Genomic DNA, 27,216 nt, shown 5'->3' with positions numbered 1-27,216 from the left:
CGGTGCTTTTCGAAGGACTCGGTGGGGAGGCTCTGCCTCACCCCACATGGCGGTGGTGCTTTCTGAAGGACTCTGGTGGGGAGGTTGTGCCTCACCTGCCTCCCCCCACTGCACATCTCTGGTTAATCTCACACAGTGGTGGCACTTTTCAAAGAACTCCAGTGTGGGAGGCTCTGCCTACCCACCTACTGCACATCCCTGGTTCAGTGGCCGTCAAAGATGCCCAAAGTCACAAATGAATTTTCTTTCTGCAAAGAAGGTGTCAGGGAGCTTTGGAGACTGCAACTGCAGCCACGGGCTGGGAGTGCTGGACACTTCTACCCTGCACTGTTTTCCCACCTGAAATTCCTTTCAAAGCTACAGTTTGCTGCAAGTATTTACTGCTTTTCAGTCCAGATACTGGGGGTTAGCAGAAAAATGATTCCTGCCCCACTTGTCGTCTTCCCCTAAACATCTCTAACAAAAACCCTTGACTTCCGACGGGCGGACTTCCCTCAAATGAGGAGGCTGGTTAGAAGGAGGCTGAAAGGGAGGGTAAAAAGAGTCCAGTCTCTCCAGAGTGCATGGAGGCTGCTTAAAACAACAGTAATAGAGGCCCAGCAGAGGTGTATACCGCAAAGAAAGAAGGGTTCCACTAAATCCAGGAGAGTGCCCGCATGGCTAACCAGCCAAGTTAGAGAGGCTGTGAAGGGCAAGGAAGCTTCCTTCCGTAAATGGAAGTCTTGCCCTAATGAAGAGAATAAAAAGGAACATAAACTGTGGCAAAAGAAATGTAAGAAGGTGATAGGGGAGGCCAAGCGAGACTATGAGGAACGCATGGCCAGCAACATTAAGGGGAATAATAAAAGCTTCTTCAAATATGTTAGAAGCAGGAAACCCGCCAGAGAAGAGGTTGGCCCTCTGGATGGTGAGGGAGGGAAAGGGGAGATAAAAGGAGACTTAGAGATGGCAGAGAAATTAAATGAGTTCTTTGCATCTGTCTTCATGGCAGAAGACCTCGGGCAGATACCGCTGCCCGAACGGCCCCTCCTAACCGAGGAGTTAAGACAGATAGAGGTTAAAAGAGAAGATGTTTCAGACCTCATTGATAAATTAAAGATCAATAAGTCACCGGGCCCTGATGGCATACACCCAAGGGTTATTAAGGAATTGAAGAATGAAGTTGCAGATCTCTTGACTAAGGTATGCAACTTGTCCCTCAAAACGGCCACAGTGCCAGAAGATTGGAGGATAGCAAATGTCACGCCTATTTTTAAAAAGGGAAAGAGGGGGGACCCGGGAAACTATAGGCCGGTCAGCCTAACATCTATACCGGGTAAGATGGTGGAATGCCTCATCAAAGATAGGATCTCAAAACACATAGACGAACAGGCCTTGCTGAGGGAGAGTCAGCATGGCTTCTGTAAGGGTAAGTCTTGCCTCACAAACCTTATAGAATTCTTTGAAAAGGTCAACAGGCATGTGGATGCGGGAGAACCCGTGGACATTATATATCTGGACTTTCAGAAGGCGTTTGACACGGTCCCTCACCAAAGGTTACTGAAAAAACTCCACAGTCAGGGAATTAGAGGACAGGTCCTCTCCTGGATTGAGAACTGGTTGGAGGCCAGGAAGCAGAGAGTGGGTGTCAATGGGCAATTTTCACAATGGAGAGAGGTGAAAAGCGGTGTGCCCCGAGGATCTGTCCTGGGACCGGTGCTTTTCAACCTCTTCATCAATGACCTGGAGACAGGGTTGAGCAGTGAAGTGGCTAAGTTTGCAGATGACACCAAACTTTTCCGAGTGGTAAAGACCAGAAGTGATTGTGAGGAGCTCCAGAAGGATCTCTCCAGACTGGCAGAATGGGCAGCAAAATGGCAGATGCGCTTCAATGTCAGTAAGTGTAAAGTCATGCACATTGGGGCAAAAAATCAAAACTTTAGATATAGGCTGATGGGTTCTGAGCTGTCTGTGACAGATCAGGAGAGAGATCTTGGGGTGGTGGTGGACAGGTCGATGAAAGTGTCGACCCAATGTGCGGCAGCAGTGAAGAAGGCCAATTCTATGCTTGGGATCATTAGGAAGGGTATTGAGAACAAAACGGTTAGTATTATAATGCCGTTGTACAAATCTATGGTAAGGCCACACCTGGAGTATTGTGTCCAGTTCTGGTCGCCGCATCTCAAAAAAGACATAGTGGAAATGGAAAAGGTGCAAAAGAGAGCCACTAAGATGATTACGGGGCTGGGGCACCTTCCTTATGAGGAAAGGCTACGGCGTTTGGGCCTCTTCAGCCTAGAAAAGAGACGCTTGAGGGGGGACATGATTGAGACATACAAAATTATGCAGGGGATGGACAGAGTGGATAGGGAGATGCTCTTTACACTCTCACATAATACCAGAACCAGGGGACATCCACTAAAATTGAGTGTTGGGCGGGTTAGAACAGACAAAAGAAAATATTTCTTTACTCAGCATGTGGTCGGTCTGTGGAACTCCTTGCCACAGGATGTGGTGCTGGCGTCTAGCCTAGACGCCTTTAAAAGGGGATTGGACGAGTTTCTGGAGGAAAAATCCATTATGGGGTACAAGCCGTGATGTGTATGCGCAACCTCCTGATTTTAGGAATGGGTTAAGTCAGAATGCCAGATGTAGGGGAGAGCACCAGGATGAGGTCTCTTGTTATCTGGTGTGCTCCCTGGGGCATTTGGTGGGCCGCTGTGAGATACAGGAAGCTGGACTAGATGGGCCTATGGCCTGATCCAGTGGGGCTGTTCTTATCTGTATGACCATTTATGGGAACTGTACTGAAGTAGGTGGCCTCTGTTATGAGTCAGCAAACTGTTCTCATTTTCTCTCTTCCCCTATGCATCTGTATGGCTGCTAGTAGGAACAGCACTCAACTGTTCTCATCTTTCCTCTTTTGCACTTCTTTGCTTCTAAGATCTGCTTTGAGAATAGTCAGTAACTCTTGGTGGGAGGGAATTGTCATCAACAAAATCATAGAGTTGGAAAGATTTTCAACTTCAAGGCCTTCTAGTCACCCCCCCCCCATGAAGCAGGAAAATCCTAGAGTGATTCCAAAAGAGGCCTGTCAAATCTCTGCTTGAAGACTTCCAGCAAAGAAGACTTCCAGCCCACCATTTCCCTCTGTATTGGTTCCGTTGTAGAACCACACTTGCCATGAAGACACTTGTCCTGATAATGAGTCAAAATCGAATCTCCTGCAGCTTAAATACTACTCTCTGGAGCAGTGGAGAACAAATCTTTGCCCCCTACCATGTAACAGCCTGTGGGATATCTGAAGGGCACTGTTGTGTTTCCCTCAGTCTTCTTTTCTCCAGGCAAAACGTGCTAGGTTTGCACTCTATAGTATTACATATATCACATAGTATATGTATGTATTAAAGAAAGACTTTCAAATACCCACAAATATGTCTATGTGTAATTGTCATCTGACATCCATTTACTCAAAGGTCAAAAGGTCTTCAATCCATTGTGTGTGTGTGTGTGTGTGTGTGTGTGTGGAGAGAGGGATTCTTCCAGTTTTTCTGTATCAGTCTTTGCTACAGTCAGGGTACAGAGAGTCCATTTCCACTGTCCCACAGTTAATTTCCAAGATACAGGTAGCCTCCCCCTATAAAAAAGTATGTCGGAACATGACCAAGCATACTCAAAAGAGGGGCATCCAGAGTATTATAACACCAACATTTATAATCTTTAATTCTTTACTATCAAGATGCTGTAGTGTCCAGTAAACCTTGAAAATAATTTTTTGCTATGATAAACACTGTCAAAGATCCATAGCTAATGAGGGAGTGTTATTTAAAACCATCTTCCATTGGTTATACAAAATAGGATCGTCAAGCTCTACATTCATCTTGCTCTAAGTACTGAGTATCATATTTGTTAAGTTACATCAGATTTGTAAACAACTATTGCAGGCTTCTTTTTTTCTATCAACTCTATTTTAAGAGTGATGGAGTCTGAGAAGCAGATGTCATTTAAATTTGGTCCTGAGGCACTAATAAATGCAGCAATTGCAAATATTGCCACTTAGCAAATAATGGCACTTCAGAACTAGACCAATTAATCAAATACCCCGATAAATCTCCAAACTGTCATGAACTTTTTGAACGCTTTACTGAAATCAAGTATAACATCCACAGCATTCTCACCATTCAGAAAGCAATAACCTGATGAAAAAGAGATGGGATTTTTCTGGTAAGATTTATTTTTTTGACAAATCCGTGTTGGCTTCTAATAATCAGTGCATTGTTATCAAGATGCTTATAGACTGATTATAATTTGCTGTAACATCTTTCCTAGTATTGAAGTTAGCCTGATTGTAATTTCCCAGGTCCTCATTTCCCCCCTCACAAACAAATCTTTGTTTGAAGACTGGGACAACATTAGCCCATCTCCTGTCTTGTGACACCTCCCTTTTCTGCAAAGAGTTCTTAAAAGATAATTGACAGAACTTTGAAGATTCCATCTGCAAGTTCATTTTAGTATTTTAGGATGCAGTCCATCTGGTCTGAATAACTTGAATTCATCTATGCCCCTGTCATTCCAAATCTGCGGACCTAATACTATTACGCTTCTTACACTGTTCTTGTGAATACATTAAACATAAGGCCCCTCTCAGCCATTGGGCCAGACTCGTGCAGTTCCACCTTCCCTTGTCACCAAACAACATTTCAGTATCCTTAGTAAGCAGCAATTCTACCATTTTGTAACTTTTTCTCTTCCAATGGACATGCCTTAAAAAAACTACTTTTTTTTTTGTTACTCTCCCTATCCCTCTCCAGCCTCAGCACATATTGAGCAGTAGTATCCCTGACACATCTGATATAGTTCTCTATACTCATCTTCGGTGATCTTTCTCATCTTCCATTTCACTGACATGTTCTTTTTAATCTTAAGTTTGGCATTGAGGTTCTTGTGCACCCATACGGGTTTTTAAGATGACTCCGGTTTTTCTTTCTCTTCAAAGCTGTTTTTGTATGCGCTGTAATAACTTGTTTCTTAAGGAACTTCCATCCTTTGAGGTTTCTTTTCCCCTTATTTCTACCCATGGAATCCGTTATCATTTATCTTCCTTCCTGGAATCTAAAATACAGGTTTTGCTATATGTGCCCTTTCCATTAGATTGAGAATTCAAGTATTTCTTGGTCACTTCCACCAAAATTCCTTTTACTTTAACTTCACTGACCAATTCTTTCCTATTGGTTTCAGTCAAATTAAGGATGGCTCATCTATTTGTTCCTTCTATATTTTAGAAGAAATTATAATGCAGTCGTATCAAGAATTTGTTACGAGTCCAATACTTAGCTGACTTAGGGCCCAATCCTATCCAGTTTTGGACTGCTGATGCAGCTGTGCCAACAGGTTGTGCGCTATATCCTGTGGTGGAATGGCAGTCATGGAGGTCTTCTCAAGGTAAGGGAATGCTTTTTTACCTCAGGGCTGCATTGTGGCTGCATTGGCACTGGAAACTTGGATGAGGTTGGGCCCTTAGTCTCCCACCAACCGTCAAGATAGTTGAAGTCCCCTGTTGTTACTGACATGGGACATCTATGTTTCAGGTAAGCATCACATTTACTTGGCCCCATGGGTTGTATGTAGTAAATTCTGACCACAGTGTGTTTATTGTTCATCAGCTTTTCCCAGATTATCTCCACATGGTCATGGAATTCTGTGTAGGTGTAGACGCTTTTGACGTACGGTGCTATCCCCTTCCTCATCACATTTTTTAAAACACCCTTCTGTTCCTGCATACCATTCATGAGAGTTGATTCATCAGGTTTTGGTTGTACCTATTAAGTTGAACTGAACTTTGTGAACTAGAAGTTCAGGCTCATCCTATTAATAACATAAGAACAGCCCCACTGGATCAGGCCATAGGCCCATCTAGTCCAGCTTCCTGTATCTCACAGCGGCCCACCAAATGCCCCAGGGAGCACACCAGATAACAAGAGACCTCATCCTGGTGCCCTCCCTTGCATCTGGCCTTCTGACATAGCCCATTTCTAAAATCAGGAGGTTGCGCATACGTATGGCTTGTACCCCGTAGTTTTCCATACTTTGTGTATTAGTATTTATGTATTCTCTGTTGTGGGAAGTTCCCTTATCCCTGGAAGAGCAAATGAGAATACCTCCTGGGCCCCAAGATCTTATCCAAAGCCTCAGAGTCAGAAACAACTTGCGCATAGCGATACTTGGCAATGTCATTTGTTACCACGTGGAAGAGTAGAATAGGATGGTGACCAGCTTATTCAAGTGGGCTTGACCAGTTTTGGCAATCTTTTGGGAACATCCCAGATCCTTGTGCCGCGAGGACAATATGCCTGGTGAGTGAGTCATTGGGATTGCCATGCAGCAGCTTCCATGCCTCAGCAAGGAGTGCCCAACCACCACCATCTTTCTCCACCCCTTAGTGGGTTGAGAGTCCTCCCTGGTGAATCCATGCTTGTCTGTTGGTGCCTCCCATCAGGATCTTCAGAGACATTGGTATCTGAAAGACACTGGAAGTGGTTGTGTAGGTCTGGTGGTTCTGATTTTTATGCTCCTGTCACTTGCTTCCATGTAGAATCACCCCTCCCTGGCCACTTCCACACAGGTCTCTTCTTCCTTCGAGGCCTCCTTCCATTCTAGCCTCTGGAAAAGTTCTGTCTGTGTTATGTCTAGGCACTTGATGCAGTGAAGGTGGAGATTTGCTTCTGCCACTTTCTGATTTTCTCTCCCCTAGGGCAGTCAGTTTGCAAGTACTACAGGTTTAGTCCTCCATATCTACCGGCAAGAAAACAAGCATAGCATACACATTGCACGTCACCACTGCTGAAGGGGGATAACAAGCACAATGGAGAACGAGTGAAGAGGTTTAAGAGTACAGTTGACCCTCTGTATTTGTGGAGGATCTGTTCCTGGATCCCCGGCAGATACTGCTACCCTGGATAATCAGATCTGCAGGGGAGGGCCAGAGGTGTCTTCCATTGGCATCCAGTGGTGTGCGGAGGTTTCACACAACCTCTGTGCACCTCAGAAGGCTTGCCAGAGCCTTCTGAAAGGTGCTTCCAGTTTTTCGCTAAACCGGAAGTGCTTTTCAGAAGGCTCTGGCAGGCCTTCTGAAGCTCCTCTATCGCAGGCTTGCAATCCGCAGTGAGTCACATCCACGGATTGCAAACCTGTGGATGAGAAGGGGCTACTGTAAGGGAAATTTGGGGTGAGTTAGCTGAGCGAAGGTCACAAGCTGGGAGAGGTTTGGAAATGAAGGCAGAGTATAAGAAGGGGGTTAGCAAAACAAAACTTCCAAAATTGTTGATGCTTTTAGGTGAGTGTTTGTTTTTTTTGCTTTCATGTGCACGTCGTCCCCCGTCCCCCCCGTTCGATTGCCACAGCCTCTTGTTGATGATTGGCTTGAGACATACAGGAAAGACAGAGAGTCTGGCTTCCTTGAGTTGTTCAACTTTCTTGTCCGCTCCGCTGGCTGCAGAGGTAAGTCCTTGTGGAGTGTGTTTGGGCATTTCCAGGCAGGGTGTCTAGTCTGGAGTCGTTGGATTTAGCTCGCTCATGCTTGGGGCCTAGAGGGGGGGTTGTGCTATGTCTTCATCTGTCGACCAACTGTATTTTCCCCATGCTTTAATGGTCACATTTATTGTTGCAGAAAATGGAGAGCAGTATGGTTCTGTTTTCTGTTCCCTCTCTTTTGAGAGACATCTGCCAGATACAAGAGACTTGTAACCAAAATGGGAGGGGTAGAAGAAGGGTCAGCCTACCATTTTCTCATCAAATGGTGCAACTTCTGCAGTGTGGAACAAATGTTGCTCTTCTGCATGCCACTGCAAGTGGAAAGGCAACGACTGGCTGATGGTAGAAGGAGCACATCTGGAAGTCCTCTTGGTGCACTTCTGTCAGCGCTCTGTCATTTTGCATATCTTGTTCAGCATCCTTCCAGTTGCAGCCCTGACCTCTGTGCTAGGCCAGCTGCTGTATCTTGCCTTTAAAAAGAAGCCTTTTAGATTTTGTAGCAGGGAGTGGAGGGCAGGCAGTTCTGGGGGTGAGTGAATGTTTTGGGCCTAGTTGCAGGGGCGGGGTGGTGTGAACCTCTTGGTGGGAGGATTCTCCTGTGTTGTACTATGTAAGAAGAGCCCCTCTGGATCAAGCCAAAGGCCCATCTAGTCCAGCTTCCAGTATGTCACAGTTTCCCACCAAATGCTTCAGGGAGCACACAGGACAACAAAACACAGCCTGCGACCTGGTGCCCTCCCCTGCATCTGGTATTCTGAGGTAACCCACTTCTGAAATCAGGAGCCTGCTCATATCTATCATGACTTGTATCCTGTAATGGGGTTTTCCTCCAGAAATTTGTTCAATCCCCCTTTAAAGGCATCTAGGCAAGATGCCATCACCACTTCCTGTGGCAAGGAGTCCCATAGATTAATTACACGCTGGGTAAAGAAATACTTTCTTTTGTCTGTCCTAACTTTCCAACACTCAATTTATTTATTTATTATTATTAACTATTTATATACCGCTTTTCAACTAAAAGTTCACAAAGCAGTTTACAGAGAAAAATCAAATAACTAAATGGCTCCCTCTCCCAGAAGGGCTCACAATCTAAAAAATACAAACGAATACCAGCAGACAGCCACTAGAACAGACAGTGCTGGGGTGAGGTGGGCCAGTTACTCTCCCCCTGCTAAAAAAAGGAGCACCCACTTGAAAAAGTGCCTCTTACCCAATTAGCCTCTTACCCAATTACCCAATCCACCACAATTTTAGTGGCTATCCCCTGGTTCTGGTGTTATGTGAGAGTGTAAAGAGCATCTCTCTATCCACTTCATGTCTCCTGGTGTTATGTGAAAGGGAAAAGAGCATCTCTCTATCCATCCCCTGCATAATTTTGTGTGTGTCAATCATGTCCCCACTCAGGCGCCTTTTTTCTAGACTGAAGAGCCCCAGATGCTATAACCTTCCCATGTAAGGGAGGTGCCCCAGCCCAGTGATCATTTTGGTTGCTCTCTTCTGCACCTTTTCCATTTCCACGATACCCTTTTTGAGATGGACGCAGTACTCCAGGTGTGGCCTTATCATTGATTTGTACAACAGCATTATAATATTAGCCGTCTTATTCTCAATATCTTTTCTAATGATCCCAAGTGTGGAATTAGCCCTCTTCACTGTCGCCACACATTGAGTAAACACTTTCAACGAGCTGACCGCCAGCACATCAAGATCTCTCTCCTGATCTGTCACAGTCAGCTCAGAACCTGTTAGCCCAGTGGTTCTCATACGTTTAGCACCGGGACCCACTGTTTAGAATGAAAATCTCTCGAGACCCACAAGAAGTGATGACATGACCGGAAGTGACATCTTCCAGCAGGAAAATTTTTAACAATCCTAGGCTGCAGTCCTACCCACACCCAGGAGTAAGTCCCATCTACTATCATTGTTAAAAGCATATGCATAGTAGCCTGTTAAAAGTACAGATCTGTAACATGTCTCCAAATATAGTCACATAAAATGGTAGCATGAAGTCTAACATATTAAAAATAAAATATTGAAATGAATGGGGACCTACCTGAAATTGACTCGTGACCCACCTAGTGAGTGGTGACCTATAGTTTGAGAAACACTGTGTTAGCCTTTATGTAAAATTTCGATTCTTTGCCCCAATGTGCATGACTTTACATTTACTTACATTGAAACGCATTGCAATTTTGCTGCCCATTTTCCCAGTTTGGAGAGATCCGTCTGGAGCTCTTCATAATCTCTTCTGATCTTCACCACTCAGAAAAATCTGGTCTGCAAACTTGGCCACCTTGCTGCTTAGCCCTTCCTCCAGGTCATTTATGAAGAGGTTGAAAAGCATCGGTCACCTCTCCATTGTGCGCACTGCTTTTCTCCTCTCTCCATTATGTTGCTGGTGTCTTCCAGGCACCACTTCTCAAGACTGGACTTTGTCTCTTGGTTCTATCTGAGTTGTTGCTTGAGGCAGAACCCTCTCTCAGCTCTCTCTTTCTGGTAGGTGTAGTCACCCTGGAGAACCTCAGAAGTCTCCAGAACTCAGAGATCATCCAGCGTTTGACAGAATCCTTTGATGAGGTGAAGGAAATAGGCCCAGGGAGGCCAAATCCAGATTTCTTTGCTTTTGCCTGGAGGCTTTGCTGGAGATGGGGTGGGTGGGTGAGGATAGCAGAAACTTGTCCAAATCTCTCCTCTCCTCATCTTGCTAGGACTCAGCAGATTACCCGCTATCACTGAACACCCTGGTCTGGCGAAGGTTTCGTGTGGGGTTTTGTGAGCTGATGGCAGTTCTTGTGCATCGTTCTCAGTATGGCATTATCTATGATGAGTATTTGTTGGATAATCTTGTTGCCCTGCTGACCGGCATGTCTGACTCTCAAGTGCGTGCCTTTCGTCACACTGGCACTCTGGCAGGTAGGAGAGTGGTTGGGACACAAGAGGGAGATCCAGCCCTCCTTGAGAGGGCCCTGAAGACCATGCTGTTCCCATGTCTACCATTCCAGCCATGAAGCTGATGACAGGCTTGGTGCATGTGGCGCAGAGTGTCAGCCTGCAAAAGGACAACAGTCAGCGGCAGTATGAGGCTGAGCGGGCCAAGGGACCCAGCCGCCAAGCTCCTGCAAAGCTGGAAGGACTGCAAGAGCAACGCCAGGAAGTGAGTAGAGGCAAAAGGCACTTGGAAGTAGAGAAGAGTCGGACTGGCTCACACTGATGAGGCTTATTTAGTTTGGTGCCCAGTCTCCAGTGGTGCTTCTAGAAAGCTGATGAGCGGACAGGACAGGGAGAGTCATCCCCTCTGTACATACCCTTTCACAGATCCCCCTGCAGCACAGGTGCACCCCACATACTGCGTGCAAGTGCGTATCCCTCTTGGCAGGGTGAGAAAAACGTGATGGGGATGTTTGGCTGTGCTGTGGGATAGCAACGTGGTGGGAGTGGGTTGCATCCCTAGAAGGAGGATGGTCTGGGTTGACGATTGAAGAACCTCATCTTGAATGGATCCTATCCTCTTTAAAAGGCTTCTTATTACAAATCAATAAAAGGATCTTCCTCTTCCTGTTATCTAGTGCCTGCTGAATTGTCTGGGTGTCTGTGATGCATGATTCAGTGCAAAACCTTCTGAGATGTACAGAGTTGGATGCATCCCACTTGTTTCCATGAGGGCTGACCCTCTCATCAGAGTTCAGCCCCCTTTTCTCACATACTGAGCAGCACTATATTCTGTGCTCCCTGTTTTGTAGACTTTGTGGTTGAGTGGGCAATAGGTGTTAGGCCTCCCTGGTCCAAGGCCTTTGTTCCAGCTCAGTGGTCTTCGACCTTTTCTGTGCCATGACCCCAATTTTTTTTTAAAAAAGTATGAATCTGGGGCTCTGTGGTTGATCCCACCCCCCTCCTGGAACCCAATCCACCCACTGTGCCCCATTGCGTCCCTCTTCCCCACCCTCACAGGCCATGGTGGGGAAGGCATTTTTTGAACTTAGCCCAACCATTTCTGCTTGTCAAGATAATACATCCCCTTAACTTATATCAATGCTGGACAGGAAACTGCAGAGTAAAATAGGATGGCATGCAGCAGACAGCAAAGTCTAACAGTGGAGCAAGGCTCAGTGACAATCCTAAGTATACAAGCAGTGTATAGATACTTTCATGTGTGGAATGTTGACCTGTAGCAATCCTCTGCCACCCATATTGCACCGTGCCACCTCAACAATATGACTTTGCTTGATTGGTGGCCATTTTGGTTCCCCTAACTTGCTGCAACCCCTCAAATATGGCTTTGCAACCCTGTTAGTGTTACAACCCCAAGGTTGAAGAACACTGTTACAATAGATTGCCCTTCTAACATGGGAATTTAATAATGCAAAATCAAATTATCAAAAATAAGCTGGTTCTTCAAAGAAGAAACTAGTTTACACATAGAAAATCAATGGCATTATTTAATAATTATACTTTGTATTTACCAGAGTACCCGAAGTGGCTTAGAAAATTGAGAAAATAGCTTTTGCAGCAGGGAAAAAAATATAAAAAAGAAATGAAACCCACCAACAAATTTAAAATGTAGTGCTTACTTCTTATAAAACTAGCAGTTAAGATACACATTTCACATCTCACACCAGAGTCAGTTGTTGGCTGCACCGCTCCATTGGTGGCAGCATTTTCCTTTCTGTAAACATTGTTGACATTGCTCTCGTTTTACAAAACCAGACAGATGATCAGTCTCCCTCCTCCACCCTCACAGATAGCCTGGCATATGGTGCAATCCAGTGATGATGATTTGCCCAGAGCAGGAAAATACAAACTACTGTTTTGTCCTCTCAACCCCAGATGCCTCCCATTCCCCCAGAGTATCCCCACTTGCTCACCCAACATCGAAAGGAGTGAGAAACAAAACTCACTCACAGGTTCATATACAGGAGCAACACCTTGTCACATTTGACTGTCCAGAAACTTCACTGTTACATGTATCATGCCCCTGTCTCTCCAAATGAATTTAGGAGGCAGCTTCTTGGTGTTCATAAAGTACCATTGTGGAACAGAGAGCTGCGGGCCTCTCAGAATACAGGCCAACTGTGTATATGTGGGATTGTATATAATTGTAAGATTTTAAACATATTGATCTTTTTCTACAGCAAATGCTGGGTGAGATTAGCCTGTTCGTTCAGACCCTCATCCTACTGGTGGGTCCAAGTTTAGCTGGCAGCTTTTGGAATTAAGATTTTGGAGTTGTTAAAAACACAGAGGCTTGCAAGAAACTAGCAGATTCACTAGATGAGGAACTGTTGGTGAAAACTTGACCAGCTCAGCCTTTCTCTTGCTCCACTTGACTCTATAAGCAGAAATGGCTCCAGATCTGTAATTCCCCTTCTCAGTTCCATGAGACTTATATGTGCCCTCCACTGGACAATTAAAAAAGCTCCTTGCAAGATCAACTTCAAACTTAGTTTACAAATAAAAGCCACAGTAGGTTTCATTCGCCAGTAGGTCTGTATTTTAAACACAGAACATAAGAGACCTGCTGGATCAGGCCAAGGGCCTATCTAGTCCAATTTCCTGGGTGCACACAAGGCAACAAGATACTTGTATCCTGTACTTCCTAACATCTGGGAACACCACTAACAACCTTTAGGCTGGAATTCTTTGTTTCTTGGGAGTAAGTCTCATTTAACACAAGTAGAAATGCAGCCATCAGTCTGTTGCATGCTGTTCTTTACATGTATAGGGTTGCAGATGCAGGTGTGTGTCCTCTTAGTTTTGCATCTTAGCATGTGGTCTGCATTTCAGGTTTCTTTGTGGCTTGTCATACTGAAACTCAACATTTGCCTTTGATAGCGTTTCTGATATCTTAGAACAGCTTCCTTCTGGAGAGAAAGTCTGGTTGAGGACTTACTTGTCTGGTGTCCGATTTGTGTTCTTGCAGTTCCAGGAGAAGCAGGAGGAGCTTGAGAATTTAATGAATGCCATCTTCAAAGGAGTCTTTGTTCACCGCTATCGGTGAGTTCCGTGGGGATCAGAGGGGGTTGGGGTAAGTGCAGACAGAGCAGGGTTTAGAGAATTGAGCCATCTGTTTTAACAACCTTCCCCTTGCTTGCTTGCTTGCCTATCAAGGGATCTAGTACCTGACATTCGTGCTATTTGCGTTGAAGAAATGGGCCAGTGGATCCAGCATTACAGCACCTCTTTCCTGGCAGATGGCTATCTCAAGTACATTGGCTGGATGTTGCATGATAAGGTGAGCATGTGCATTGGACCTCAAGGAAGTGTGTAGCATTCTGAGGTGTCAGCCAATCCCATTCCTGGTCAGATTGACTTGCTTCACTTAAGCAAAGCGTTGGTCTGTGCAGCCCTGTGACTGGGTTGGGAAAAGCACCAGGCAGCCTTTGTTGTTAGTCCCATGCACCCTTTCCTGCTCTTTCCATTGGTGCTGGTCAGCAGCAGAATGGGGTGGGGAATTGGTAGTTCTAGTCTTGCCTTAATGAGGAGAATAAAAAGGAATATAAACTGTGGCAAAAGAAATGTAAGAAGGTGATACAGGAGGCCAAGCGAAACTATGAGGAACACATGACCAGGAACATTAAGGGGAATAATAAAAGCTTCTTTAAATATGTTAGAAGCAGGAAACCCACCAGAAAAGCAGTTGGCCCTCTGGATGGTGAGGGAGGGAAAGGGGAAATAAAAGGAGACTTAGAGATGGCAGAAAAATTAAATGAGTTCTTTGCATGTTCACGGCAGAAGACCTCGGGCAAATACCGCTGCCCGAACAGCCTCTCCTGACCAAGGAATTAAGTCAGATAGAGGTTAAAAGAGAAGATGTTTCAGACCTCATTGATAAATTAAAGATCAATAAGTCACCGGGCCCTGATGGCATCCACCCAAGAGTTATTAAGGAATTGAAGAATGAAGTTGCAAATCTCTTGACTAAGGTATGCAACTTGTCCCTCAAAACAGCCACGGTGCCAGAAGATTGGAGGATAGCAAATGTCACACCGATTTTTAAAAAGGGAAGGAGGGGGTCCCAGAAAACTATAGGCCGGACAGCCTAACATCTATACCGGGTAAGATGGTGGAATGTCCCATCAAAGATAGAATCTCAAAACACATAGATGAACAAGCCTTGCTGAGGGAGAATCTGCTTGGCTTCTGTAAGGGTAAGTCTTGCCTCACAAACCTTTTAGAATTCTTTGAAAAGGTCAACAGGCCTGTGGATGCGGGAGAACCCGTAGACATTATATATCTGGACTTTCAGAAGGCGTTGGACACAGTCCCTCACCAAAGGCTACTGAAAAACCTCCACAGTCGGAATTAGAGGGCAGGTCCTTTCCTGAATTGAGACCTGGTTGAAGACCAGGAAACAGAGAGTCTGTGTCAATGAGCAGTTTTCACAATGGAGAGGTGAAAAGCGGTGTGCCCCAAGGATTTTAGAAATGGGCTATGTCAGAATGCCAGATGCAAGGGAGGGCACCAGGATGAGGTCTCTTGTTATCTGGTGTGCTCCCTGGGGCATTTGGTGGGCCGCCGTGAGATACAGGAAGCTGGACTAGATGGCCCTATGATCTGATCCAGTGGGGCTGTTCTTACGTTCTTAGGAATAATGAGGCATGACCTGTACCTACAGCTTTGCATGAAACAGCACTAAAGTTAACATGGTGTTGATATGTTTGAAATTTGCATTTGTAATAGCACTGTATCATGAGACAAACATCCTTCTTTGCTGGCACAAACGTGGACATAATGGTTCTTTTTTCCCACATGTGGTGAGACTACCCAGAAAAGGCAAGGTTTTGGTCTGAGATGTCTTCACAGATTTTTTTTAAAATTACACACCAGATAATTACACCAAACTCTTTTTGGCCCTGTTAATGATCTATGACACGACAAATGACTTGCTCCTGGATAAACACTGGATATCCTTGCTACTCACTGCGGAAGGAATGTAGACAACCAAGCACTGAATTGGGTGGGGAAGTTATCAATTTCTTCATGGCTTCAAAGAGTTTGGAAATTAACTGGAATAGAGAAATGAACCCAGGCTGATACTGACATAATCACAAAGAGAGGGTATATAGTCTGATTGCATTTGCAGCCACAAACCAATAAGATACCAGATACACAGAAGTTGTGCATGAACTTTCTTAGCTGAAAACACTTCCATGGCATCATACCACAGGTCATCTTCCAATTATGGTATCTTGGATGCTCCCATTCAAGGGTTAAGATGGTTCTCTCCAACGGTTGCTACTTTTCAGGCCCCATTCTATTCTACTTTCCAGGGCTGGTGCAGCAACAATGGAACCCTGAGTGAGGTAAGTAAACAAATGTTCCTTTATCTTGAGGAGGCTTCCATGACTGCCCGCCCCCACTGCAGAATGCAGCACATGCCCTGCTGACATGGCTGCAACAGCACTGGAAAGTTGGATAGGATTGGGCCCTTTCTTTTATAGAATTGCAATTTACAAAATCAACAGCACTTGAATTCTGTGCGGGCTTGCAAGGAGAAGCTCTTCAAAGGAATCTCTCAACAGATCAAAGAGTAATCAACAAAGCCTTCTAGCCAGCTCAGACAGAAACTGTTGCCAGTCGTCATGCCAGGAGATTTAGTCACAGACTCTAAGTCCAGCCCATACTACACGACCCACCTTCACCGTCTACTCATGCTTGCCTCGGTTCCTGCACCACAACATAAAAGATTTCCTAGTGCCCAGGTAAATTTGTGATGTACAGCCTCATCTGGAAACCACAATGGTGTCCAGAGCCCTAGCAGTGAGTTTAAGGCAGGCTGAGGCAGGGAGCACAAGTAGGCTTTGAGTACATCTGATGCTGGCAGCAGAGTTCACAAGTGTGCCATAACCATCTGGCCAAGCTCTGCAAGATCAGAAATACACAGTCAGAATGACCTCCACCAGTATCCTTCTGATCTTCCACAACATTAAGCAAGAACAGCAGTTGCTGGAAACACAGAGTAGCCCTCATCACCAATGAACAATTCCTCAGCTTTCTTGCACTAAAACCTGGCAAAGAACTGTGGAAGCGTGTTGGCAGCTGAAGCGAAGATATCCACCAACAGCTGGCTGGACTCTGAAATGAAGTCTCTCTGTTCTGCTGGGTCTGTGTCCCTCTGCTGGGAGTAGGAGTTATCACATCCAGTTTGATCAAGCTCTTTCTCACAGGCAGATTCAGGCATTTTCCATCAGTTCGCCTGCTGTATTTTTCCTCTATCCCCCTTTCCCATTATGCTTTATTCCTTTCTCTGTAGGTTCTTAATAAACTGTTTATATTTGACTCTGTCAGCTTGATCTACATTCATGGATAATTCAGTGGATAGCCACATCTGATCATTTACAGGCACTACAGTGATTCAATTTTAAGTAAGAATCTCCAAGGTCCTGAGCTCTTGCTGGGAGGGATGGTTTTCCCAGATGGCTGCCCTGAACATAAGAACAGCCCCACTGGATCAGGCCAGAGGCCCATCTAGTCCAGCTTCCTGTATCTCACAGCGGCCCACCAAATGCCCCAGGGAGCACACCAGATAACAAGAGACCTGCATTCTGGTGCCCTCCCTTGCTTCTGATAATCATAATCATAATCAGGTATTTATATACCGCCATTCTTGGTCTTTATTCAAGACTTTATTCAAGGCGGTTTACACAGGCAGGCTTTATTTAAATCCCTTATTAAATAGGGATTTTTACAATTTGAAAGAAGGTTCTTTCTTTCAAGAACCACTACATTCAGGTGTTTCATTCCGATCTGGCTTCGCATTCTGGCCTCCATCCTCCCACGCTCAGAGCAGATGGAATAGCTCGGCTTCAGCTTGTCATCTGCTTCAAGGTCGCACGGTGCCCTTGTGGATGCTATCTTCAGGCAGACTGAGGCCCTACCCTCTAGACCAGACCTCCTGCCCTATATATATATATATATATAGCCCATTTCTAAAATCAGGAGGTTGCACAAATACACATCATGGCTTGTAACCCATAATGGATTTTTCCTCCAGAAACTTGTCCAATCCCCTTTTAAAGGCACCCATTTTAAAGGCACCCAGGCCTGATGCAGTCACCACATCCTGCAGCAAGGAGTTCCACAGACCGACCACATGCTGAGTAAAGAAATATTTTCTTTTGTCTGTTCTAACTCTCCCAGCACTTAATTTTAGTGGATGTCCCCTGGTTCTGGTGTTATGTGAGAGTGTAAAGAGCATCTTTCTGTCCATCCCCTGCATAATTTTGTATGTCTCAATCATGTCCCCCCTCAGGAGCCTCTTTTCTAGGCTGAAGAGGCCCAAACGCTGTAGCCTTTCCTCTTAAGGAAGGTGCCCCAGCCCAGTAATCATCTTAGTCGCTCTCTTTTCCACCTTTTCCATTTCCACTGTGCCTTTTTTGAGATGCGGCGACCAGAACCGGACACAATATTCCATGTGTGGCCTTACCATCGATTTGTACAACAGCATTATAATATTAACTGTTAATGATCCCAAGCATAGAATTGGCCTTCTTCATTGCTGCCGCACATTGGGTTGACGCCTTCATCAACCTGTCCACCACCACCCCAAGATCTCTCTCCTGATCTGTCACAGACAGCTCAGAACCCATCAGCCTATATGTGAAGTTTTGATTTTTTGCCCCAATGTGCATGACTTTACACTTATTGACACTGAAGTGCATCTGCCATTTTGCTGCCCATTCTGCCAGTTTGGAGAGATCCTTCTGGAGCTCCTCACAATCACTTCTGGTCTTCACCACTTGGAAAAGTTTGGTGTCGTCTGCAGACTTAGCCACCTCACTGCTCACCCCTGTCTCCAGGTCATTTATGAAGAGGTTGAAAAGCACCGGTCCCAGGACAGATCCTTGGGGCACACTGCTTTTCACCTCTCTCCATTATGAAAATTGCCCATTGATACCCACTCTCTGTTTCCTGGTCTTCAACCAGGTCTCAATCCAGGAGAAGACTTGTCCTCTAATTCCCTGACTGTGGAGTTTTTTCAGTAGCCTTTGGTGAGGGACCGTGTCGAACACCTTCTGAAAGTCCAGATATATAATGTCCACGGGTTCTCCCACATCCACGTGCCTGTTGACCTTTTCAAAGAATTCTAAAAGGTTTGTGAGGCAGGACTTACCCTTACAGAAGCCAGGTTTATTCTCCCTCAGCAAGGCCTGTTTGTCTATGTGTTTTGAGACTCTATCTTTGATGAGGCATTCCACCATCTTACCCGGTATAGATGTTAGGCTGACTGGCCTATAGATTCCCGGGTCCCCCCTCTTTCCCTTTTTAAAGATTGGTGTGACATTTGCTATCCTCCAATCTTCTGGCACCATGGCCGTTTTGAGGGACAAGTTGCATATTTTAGTCAAGAGATCAGCAACTTCATTCTTCAATTCCTTAATAACTTTAGGGTGGATGCCATCAGGGCCCGGTGACTTATTGATCTTTAATTTATCAATGAGGCCTGAAACATCTTCTCTTTCAACCTCTATCTGACTTAATTCCTTGGTCAGGAGGGGCCGTTCGGGCAGCGGTATCTGCCCAAGGTCTTCTGCCCTGAAGACAGATGCAAGGAACTCATTTAATTTCTCTGCCATCTCCAAGTCTCCTTTTATCTCCCCTTTCCCTCCCTCACCAACCAGAGGGCCAACCGCTTCTCTGGCGGGTTTCCTGCTTCTAACATATTTGAAGAAGCTTTTATTATTCCCCTTAATGTTGCTGGCCATGCGTTCCTCATAGTCTCGCTTGGCCTCCCGTATCACCTTCTTACATTTCTTTTGCCACAGTTTATGTTCCTTTTTACTCTCCTCATTAGGGCAAGACTTCCATTTACGGAAGGAAGCTTCCTTGCCCTTCACAGCCTCTCTAACTTGGCTGGTTAGCCATGCGGGCACCCTCCTGGATTTAGTGGAACCCTTCTTTCTTTGCGGTATACACCTCTGCTGGGCCTCTATTACTGTTGTTTTAAGCAGCCTCCATGCACTCTGGAGAGTTTGGACTCTTTTTACCTTCCCTTTCAACCTCCTTCTAACCAGCCTCCTCATTTGAGGGAAGTCCACTCGTCGGAAGTCAAGGGTTTTTGTGAGAGATTTGCCCAGTATTCTTTCCCCGACGTGCATGTCAAAACGGATCGCAGCACGATCACTGTTCTCCAATGGTTCCGTAACATTGACATCTCTAACCAGGTCCTGAGTACCGCACAATATTAAATCCAGAGTCCCCTGTCCTCTGGTGGGCTCCACGACTAGCTGCTCTAAAGCACAGTCATTTAGCATGTCAAGGAATCCGGTCTCCTTTTCGTAACCAGAACACAAATTGATCCAGTCAATATGAGGATAATTGAAGTCCCCCATGATTACAACCCTGACCCTCCTTGTCACCTCCCTGATCTGTTTCCTCATTTCAAGGTCCCCTTCCGATTTCTGGTCTAGAGGACGGTAGTATGCCCCCAGCATTACATCGCTGCACAAGCCTGGTAATTTAACCCACAGAGATTCTACGGTGGAGTCGGACCCACCTTCAATCTCTACTTTGCTGGATTCTATCCCTTAACATAAAGGGCCACCCCACTTCCAACACGCCCCTGCCTGTCCCTCCTGTAGAGTTTATAGCCCGGGAATGCGGTATCCCACTGATTCTCCGCATTCTACCAGGTTTCCGTTTTGCCCACTATGTCAGTATTTTCCCTAGTCACCAGATGTTCCAGTTCTCCCATCTTTGCTTGGAGACTTCGGGCATTTGCATAAAAGCATTTGTATGTGGAATGCCCCAGGATGGGCTGCTTATTTCTCCTTTGTCTCCGCATCCTCTCATTGTGCCAAACTGTCTATCACATCCCATCACGTTACCATTCCCAATTTCTTCTCCTACTCTGCCTTTGTCTTGTTGTTCTCTAACCTCCCCATCCTCTTCCCATAGGGATGAGGAGTCCTGAACCAGATGCCCCTTGGCTCCTGTCAGCCTTCCCCCAGGGATCAGTTTAGAAGCTGCTCTGCCACCTTTTTAATGTTATGCGCCAGCAGTCTGTTTCCATTCTGGTTCAAGTGAAGCCTGTCCCTCTTGTACAGGCCCCGCTTGTCCCAAAACGTTCCCCAGTGCCTAACGAATCTAAACCCCTCCTCCCTACACCACCATCTCATCCACGCATTGAAACCCCTGATGTCCACCTGCCTAGCTGGCCCTGTGCGTGGAACAGGTAGCACTTCAGAGAATGCTACCTTTGAGGTCCTGGCTTTCAACCTCCTACCTAATAGCCTAAATTTGGCCTCCAGGACCTCTGGGCTACACTTGCCCACGTCGTTGGTACCGACATGCACCACAACCGCTGCCTCCTCCCCAGCACCGTCTACCAACCTGTCTAGACGAGAAGTGATGTCCGCAACCTTCGCACCAGGCAGGCAAGTCGCCATGCGGTCTTCACATCCATCGCAAACCCCCCTCTCTATGTTTCTAATAATCGAATCCCCCACTACAAGAAGCCCCCGACCTCCCTCCTGCCAAGGAGTATCCTGAGTGCGTTCAGATACGGGCCCATCCCCTGGAGAAGGGCTCCTCCCTTGGGGATTTTTCCCCTCCTCCCCAGGATGACGTCCTCCAGCCCCGAGACTTCCCACCCGGGCAGCTGAGGAGCTGCACGCCTGAGCTTGGAACGAAGCCTGATCGTCCCCGGAAGTCTCCCCATGGTCCTTCTCTGCCTGCCTCTGCTTCTCCAGGTCGGCCACCAAGGCTTCAAGGGAGCAGATGGCGTTCCCTGAATCCCTGGAGCTTCTTGCACTCCCATGACTTATGCCCCAGAGGCATATAGTCATACATGTTAAACTCAATGCAAAACACTGGATAGCCCCTGCCCTGCTGCTGGCTGTCTGACTGCATAACTTTTTTTGTTGTTTTTATTTAGGGGTACTTAAAACACTCTACACTGGTTAGCAGCCATCTTCTCAAGGGAAGAGAAGGGCGTTGGCTGGGGCCCTGGCCTCCTCACCCTGCTGCTGAACTCACCCAGATGCTAAACTCACAGTGCCTTACCTGGCACTTCGTTCCCAGAGGCATGTGGCGTCCCAGAGGCCACGTGCGCTTCTGCAGCGAGGCTCACGCGGTGGCAGGCACTAGCTTTATACCCCTAGCTAGCTCCTCCTCCCTCCCTCTTTGCTGATTGAAAGGGGGGCTGGTCTTCCCAGGTGAGATTACAAAAGTTTAGGAAGACAAAAGGCTGTTGATGGGCTTAATCCACTCTGCAGGCCCCTGAATGGGTTGCTTGGATTAGCCTAATGGTGCTCTTATCACCTCCTAAAGGTCAATGACTATGCTAAATTGCCCTATCTGGTTGGGAACTGCCCCTTCCTAGGTTCTTACCCTCCTATTTCAGTTCTCTTAGGCGGGACTGTTTTTTAACCTCAAGCTAGTTTTTATTTGAGTTTGTTTATTTATTTATTGCTCTCACCTAGATCCTGTGTCCCAATTTACTGAACTGTTTAGATTATGTTCTAACTTAGATTAAGTTTAACTTGGGTTAAGTATAGGATTAATTTAAAACAAAGTAGAAAAACTTGCTTTCCACTTTATCCTCTTCTGTTTTATTTATTTTTCCAAGTGCCTGACCCTTGGGCTCTTACTCACAAGTAGGACTCTGCTCCTGCTCAGAGCAGAGCTATGTACATGCCTACGTATTTATTTTTATTGCCCTCACCTAGCTCCTGTGCCCCAACTTGCTGGACCTTAGATTCCCTCCCTTAGGTTAGATTAGGTGCTAGCTTAGGTAAAGCTAAATTTCAATGTTGATTTAAAGTTAGAAGTCAAGGAGTTAGAAAGACAAAGAGTTAGAAAGAGTACACTTACCTTCTCCTTCTCATCCTCCTTCTCCAAAACTCAGAGGTCCACTTGCCTTCTCCTCGCCCAGATGCTAAACTCGCGGTGCCTTACCTGGCACTTTGTTCCCAGAGGCACTTGGTGTCTCAGAGGCTGCGCGCACTTCTGTAGAGAGGCTCACGCGGTGGCAAGCACTAGCTTTATACCCCTAGCTAGCTCCTCCTCCCTCCCTCCTTCCTGATTGAAAGGGGGGCTGGTCTTCCCAGGTAAGATTACAAAAGCTCAGGAAGACAGAAGGCTGTTGATGGGCTTAATCCATCATGGGCTTAATACTAATTTGGTATCCAATGATTTGACTCACCACTGATACCGAGGACCACTTTTAAATGGCTTGTAACAAGGAAAAAACCCACCAAAATCTAATTTCCCACCTTCATGCGGTTAAATAATTATAATTTCATTCCAATAGATTCCATTATGTACCCATCTAGTGGCTGCATGCAGTATACCATCTATACCAATGCATTCTGGAGGAGCAAAATACCCAGAAGTGGGTCTTTATAGCTATTTTTCCGTTGATTTGGTATCCACTGAAGGTCCCGGAACAGAACCCCAGTGGATAATGAGGCACAACCTGTAATTTTGTTCTGGAGAGAGTTCCATATTTCTAGTGAGATGTTTTTACCAAAGTCTTTTCCTCATGCTGTATGTAAACCTTCCATTTTACACAAAGAGTCCAACATAAATTATCCAGCTGAGAAACTTCTATCTTTTTGGATGTGTTTGAGATTAATGTTATAGGATGCTGGATTAAGTTTCTCTTTGGATCCCAGTAATTATTTTATCATGTAGGTCTTTCTTTTCCCAGTATGTAATTACGGTAGTCTGTGGGAACTCCTTGCCACAAGAAGTTGTAATGGCATCTTGCCTAGATGCCTTTAAGAGGGGATTGGACAAATTTCTGCAGGAAAAGTTCATTACGGGTTACAAGTCATGGTAGGGATGTGCAGGCTCTTGGTTTTAGATGTAGGCTGCCTCTGGTTGCCAGATGCAAGGGAAGACACCAGGATGCAGGTTGTGTCTTGTCTTGAAGCATTTGGTGGGCCACTGTGAGATACAGGAAGCTGGACTAAATGGGCTTTGACTTGTTCCAGCGGGGATCTTCTTGTGTTCTTATTAGGTCTTATATCCCAAAGATGCTTTTACCTTTTCAGTTTTTGAAGTACTCATATATGTCCACTTATCAAAATAAGGGATTATCTTGCACTAGAGAGCGGGATGATAGATCTGGGACCTGTTTATGTACCCAGTCTCCAAACCTCATTGTTCTCTAATTTTGAACCAAATTCAAATTTCTTATTGCCAGTGGCAAAAATGGAAAATCTGTTAGGTAAAACTTCTAGAAAGAACTAGTAAGGGCATATTGGGAGTGACGTTAACAAGTCAAATTGATTCTCCTCAACAGAATAATTGTTGATGGGAATACCAGGCCTAGATAATAATGTAGTACTGGCTACCTACTCCTGATGAAAATGCTGAGGAGAATCCTGATGTGGAGAAAGGGATGCCTCTTGGATTTATAAAGAGAATGTTATAGTCATGGATGACTTCAATTTTCCTTGTATAGACCAAGCCAATTAATGTTCAGGCCCTGACAAAGAAAGAAAATGTCTAGAAAAAGATTCTAGATACATTAAATGGCTGGGTTCTTGAACAATTGGTCTTGGAACCAACCAGGGGGAGATTTAATCCTGAAACTAGTGAGAGGTGTGACTGCTGTTGCACCAATGAGAAACAGTGATTGTAAAGTCTCTGAGCTTTGACAAAATATCTCATCAAGGATCTTCAGTAAACTCAGCAATCATAGAATAAGAGGACAGTTGCTTTTATGGACCAGTGACTGGTTAAAGACAAGGTAGCAGAGAGTAGTAAGTGTGGTTTTCACAATGAAGGGGGAGTAGAGTGGGGCTCCCCAAGGATCTGTCTTGGGACTGGTGCTATTTAACTTGTTCTTATGTGATTTGGAGTTTGGATAAATAGTGAGATAGTCTTCAGATGACCCCATACCAGCAGTTTTCAAACTGTGGGTTGTGACCTGATTTGGGGTGGGTCGTGGGCCTGCTGCAATCAGGAAGCTGCAGGGTAAAATGATGTGCAATCTAAAAGTTGCTTGCAGGTTGCACCAGCATGTGGCCCACTCTCTGACCATGTCACAGTGTGTCACCTCAAACCTTGCAGCTTCCTGGTTCAAAAATTGGGTTGTGATCCACCCAAGGGTCACACTCACAACACATAGTTTGCGAACTGTGGTGCGATGTGGCCAATGAAGTGGGTCATATGCTGCTGCAACATGACTTATCGTTCACGTGCCATTTGACCCTGCAGCTTCCTGGCCTCGGTGGGCCCTGGACCCACTGCAGACGACAGAACACTGTTCCAAACTATTCTGGTGGTAAAAACCAAAGTAGATGGTAAAGTGTTCCAAAATAACTTCCCCATTGCTGAGTGAATGGGCAAACAAATGGCAGGCTTGAAATGCTTAGTGTAGCGGTTCTCAAACTTGCAGGGAGTTTGAGCCCCACTGTAAATTCTTGCGGGGGAGGGGTGAGTCAGTGACACGATCGCCAGAATTGCATTGCCATAGGCTGCACCTGTCTTCCAGGGGTGCAGAGTGCCCCACGCCAGCCTCCTCAGGGCTCCCCAACATGCTGAGACAATCAAAATAATGATCGTGGCTCACTTCCAGTTTTGTGATTGCAAATCGGGCGTGGGTCGTGATCATTATCTGCACTGTCTCTGTATGTTGGGGAGCCCTGCAGAGTCTGGTGTGGGGCTCCCTGCACCCCCAGAAGGCTGCTGCAGGCTGTGGTGAGTTCAGGGAAGCCCCTACACCCCTTGATAGCAACGCGATTCTGGTGATTCTGCCTCCCTCCTCCCCACCCCCTAATGGGGCAGAAGCCAGGGCTCTCTGGCTGGGGCATCACGACATAGGTGGGGAATGACCTGCTCCCACTTTGGTCAGTTATGCTGGTTGCCAGGTTACTTTCAACACAATTTAAAGTGCTGGTTTTGACTGCTTGAGGCCCTCACTGGCATGGGACTGAATCACCTTGCGGAGGGCTGCATTCTCTTTGGATGGGAGCCAGGAACAGGGCTGTCAGGTGGCAGCATTTTTTCAGAACTCTCTTCCTGGGAAGGGGTGACAGGGCCTCAGTCTTCTCATCTGCAAGTGTTGACTTTCATTTTTCTGTAAAGCTTTTGGGTTTTTGATGGTTTAAATTGGTCGTTGTGATTTTATTGTTGGTATTTTGTGTTGCATTTACATGTTTGAGCACTTCTGAGGTTTCCTGAGTACATTTCTCCGACTCTCAAAATTTGCTCATGCTGTTCCTGCTTGAGATTTTCTGGGAATGGAGAAATTGATCAGCTGGGAGTTGAGTCTCTCTTACCTCCCCTCCCCCTCTTGCAGCAAAGGGAGGTCCGTCTAAAGTGCCTGTGCACCCTGCAAGGGCTGTATCGCAGCCGGGAGGTAGCTGCCCAGATGGAACTCTTCACCAGCCGCTTTAAGGTATGAGCCCATCTCTAATTCTACTTCTCAGGGTGCTTTGAATCTCCCTCTGCACTTAACAACAACAGCAACAACAAGGAAAAAAAATGTTTTCCCTGTCATTTCACAAATAACTTTGACTGCAGAAGAAAGAGGTGTCATATAGACCTTTGGTACACCAGGTTCAGGTGAGCAGTTTCTGCTTGGCCTGTCGGAAACACAGGACCTCCATAACATCTCCTGTAATCAGTTTCAGAAATATGTCTGCTGATGAAGTTTTGAAGAAATTTAGAGCCAGTAAACTGGCAGAAGTTACTTAAGTCCTTGCATTCTGAGACAGTGAGGCATCCTCTACATCAAAATTTAGATTATCTCTTTAATAATCCAATTTTTGACACCAGTAGCTTCTTCTGCTGGTATAGAAACTGTATTTTCTTCTTTAGACTAGTTCATTCTAAATTGAGAAATCATAGGATCTGAGAAAGCAGGAAAGCTTTTTTTCTGTATCTGGGTTATGAACGAACAAGAAAAAGAAGATGAAGACTGTTGAGTTAGTTGCACAAGCCAAAATTTTTAAGTTTCTCATGTTGATCTGGCTGACACAGGGCCCCATCCTATCCAGCTTTCCAGTACTGATGCAGCTGGAGTACATCCCCGAGGTAAGTGAACAAATGTTCCGTTACATTGAGGAGGCCTCTGACTGCCCCACTACCACAGAATGTAGAGGATGCCTCGTTGGCATGCTTACATTAGAGCTGGAAAGCTGGCCCATAGCCTCTTTTAAGTTTTTTTATTTAGTTAAAAATAAACTTGATTTTAAAATACCTGAAAAGTTTTAAGTGACCTCTGGGTCACGTGCCATTTTGTTCTGCAGCTTCCTGGCCTTGTGGGCCAAAAGTGGGCCAAAACCCACTGGTGGGTTGTGACACAAAGTTTGGGAAATAGTGCACTAGTTCATGCCAAAATGATAAGACATTCCTAAGTAGGAACATATTTAGCTAACGGGTGCCTGCAACCTGTGGCACCTACAGCAGCGGCTTGGCTTAGATGATGACCTGTTGTCCCAAATGCCAGCTAAAGGAATAAAGAAAGAAGAAGCCTGCAATTTAATTCTGCATCATGAAGCTTTGTGCGTGCAGTGTACTCTGATGGGCGTTTGCCCTTCCAGTGTGGGGCTCCAAGAACCATAGTTACTGATGAGTTCAACCTGTCTTTCCTACAGGAGCGGATGGTGTCCATGGTGCTGGATAGGGAGCCCCAGGTGGCAGTGGAAGCTGTCCGACTCCTCACTCTCATTCTCCAGTAAGTACGGATAGGGTAGAACTGTGGTCAGGCTAGTCCTCCTCTAGCAACTGACACATGGAATGAAACCTGTTCCT

At 45.7% G+C, this 27,216-nt stretch overlaps 1 protein-coding gene across 1 annotated transcript in view; it reads left to right on the top strand.

The window, feature by feature from the left end:
• The window catches only part of STAG3 (STAG3 cohesin complex component), a 39,711-nt gene that overhangs the window by 825 nt on the left and 11,670 nt on the right, over positions 1–27,216 (top strand). The window contains 8 exon segments of the mRNA XM_066624755.1: positions 7,380–7,476; positions 10,010–10,086; positions 10,218–10,422; positions 10,512–10,663; positions 13,427–13,500; positions 13,615–13,738; positions 25,760–25,858; positions 27,060–27,139. Coding sequence (XP_066480852.1) covers positions 7,380–7,476; positions 10,010–10,086; positions 10,218–10,422; positions 10,512–10,663; positions 13,427–13,500; positions 13,615–13,738; positions 25,760–25,858; positions 27,060–27,139 — 908 coding nt within the window.

Source organism: Tiliqua scincoides, chromosome 4 (genome assembly GCF_035046505.1).
Source record: "Tiliqua scincoides isolate rTilSci1 chromosome 4, rTilSci1.hap2, whole genome shotgun sequence".
NCBI lineage: Eukaryota > Metazoa > Chordata > Lepidosauria > Squamata > Scincidae > Tiliqua > Tiliqua scincoides.
Note: the sequence above shows the minus strand (reverse complement) of the source record. Positions and strands in the feature narration are given on the sequence as shown.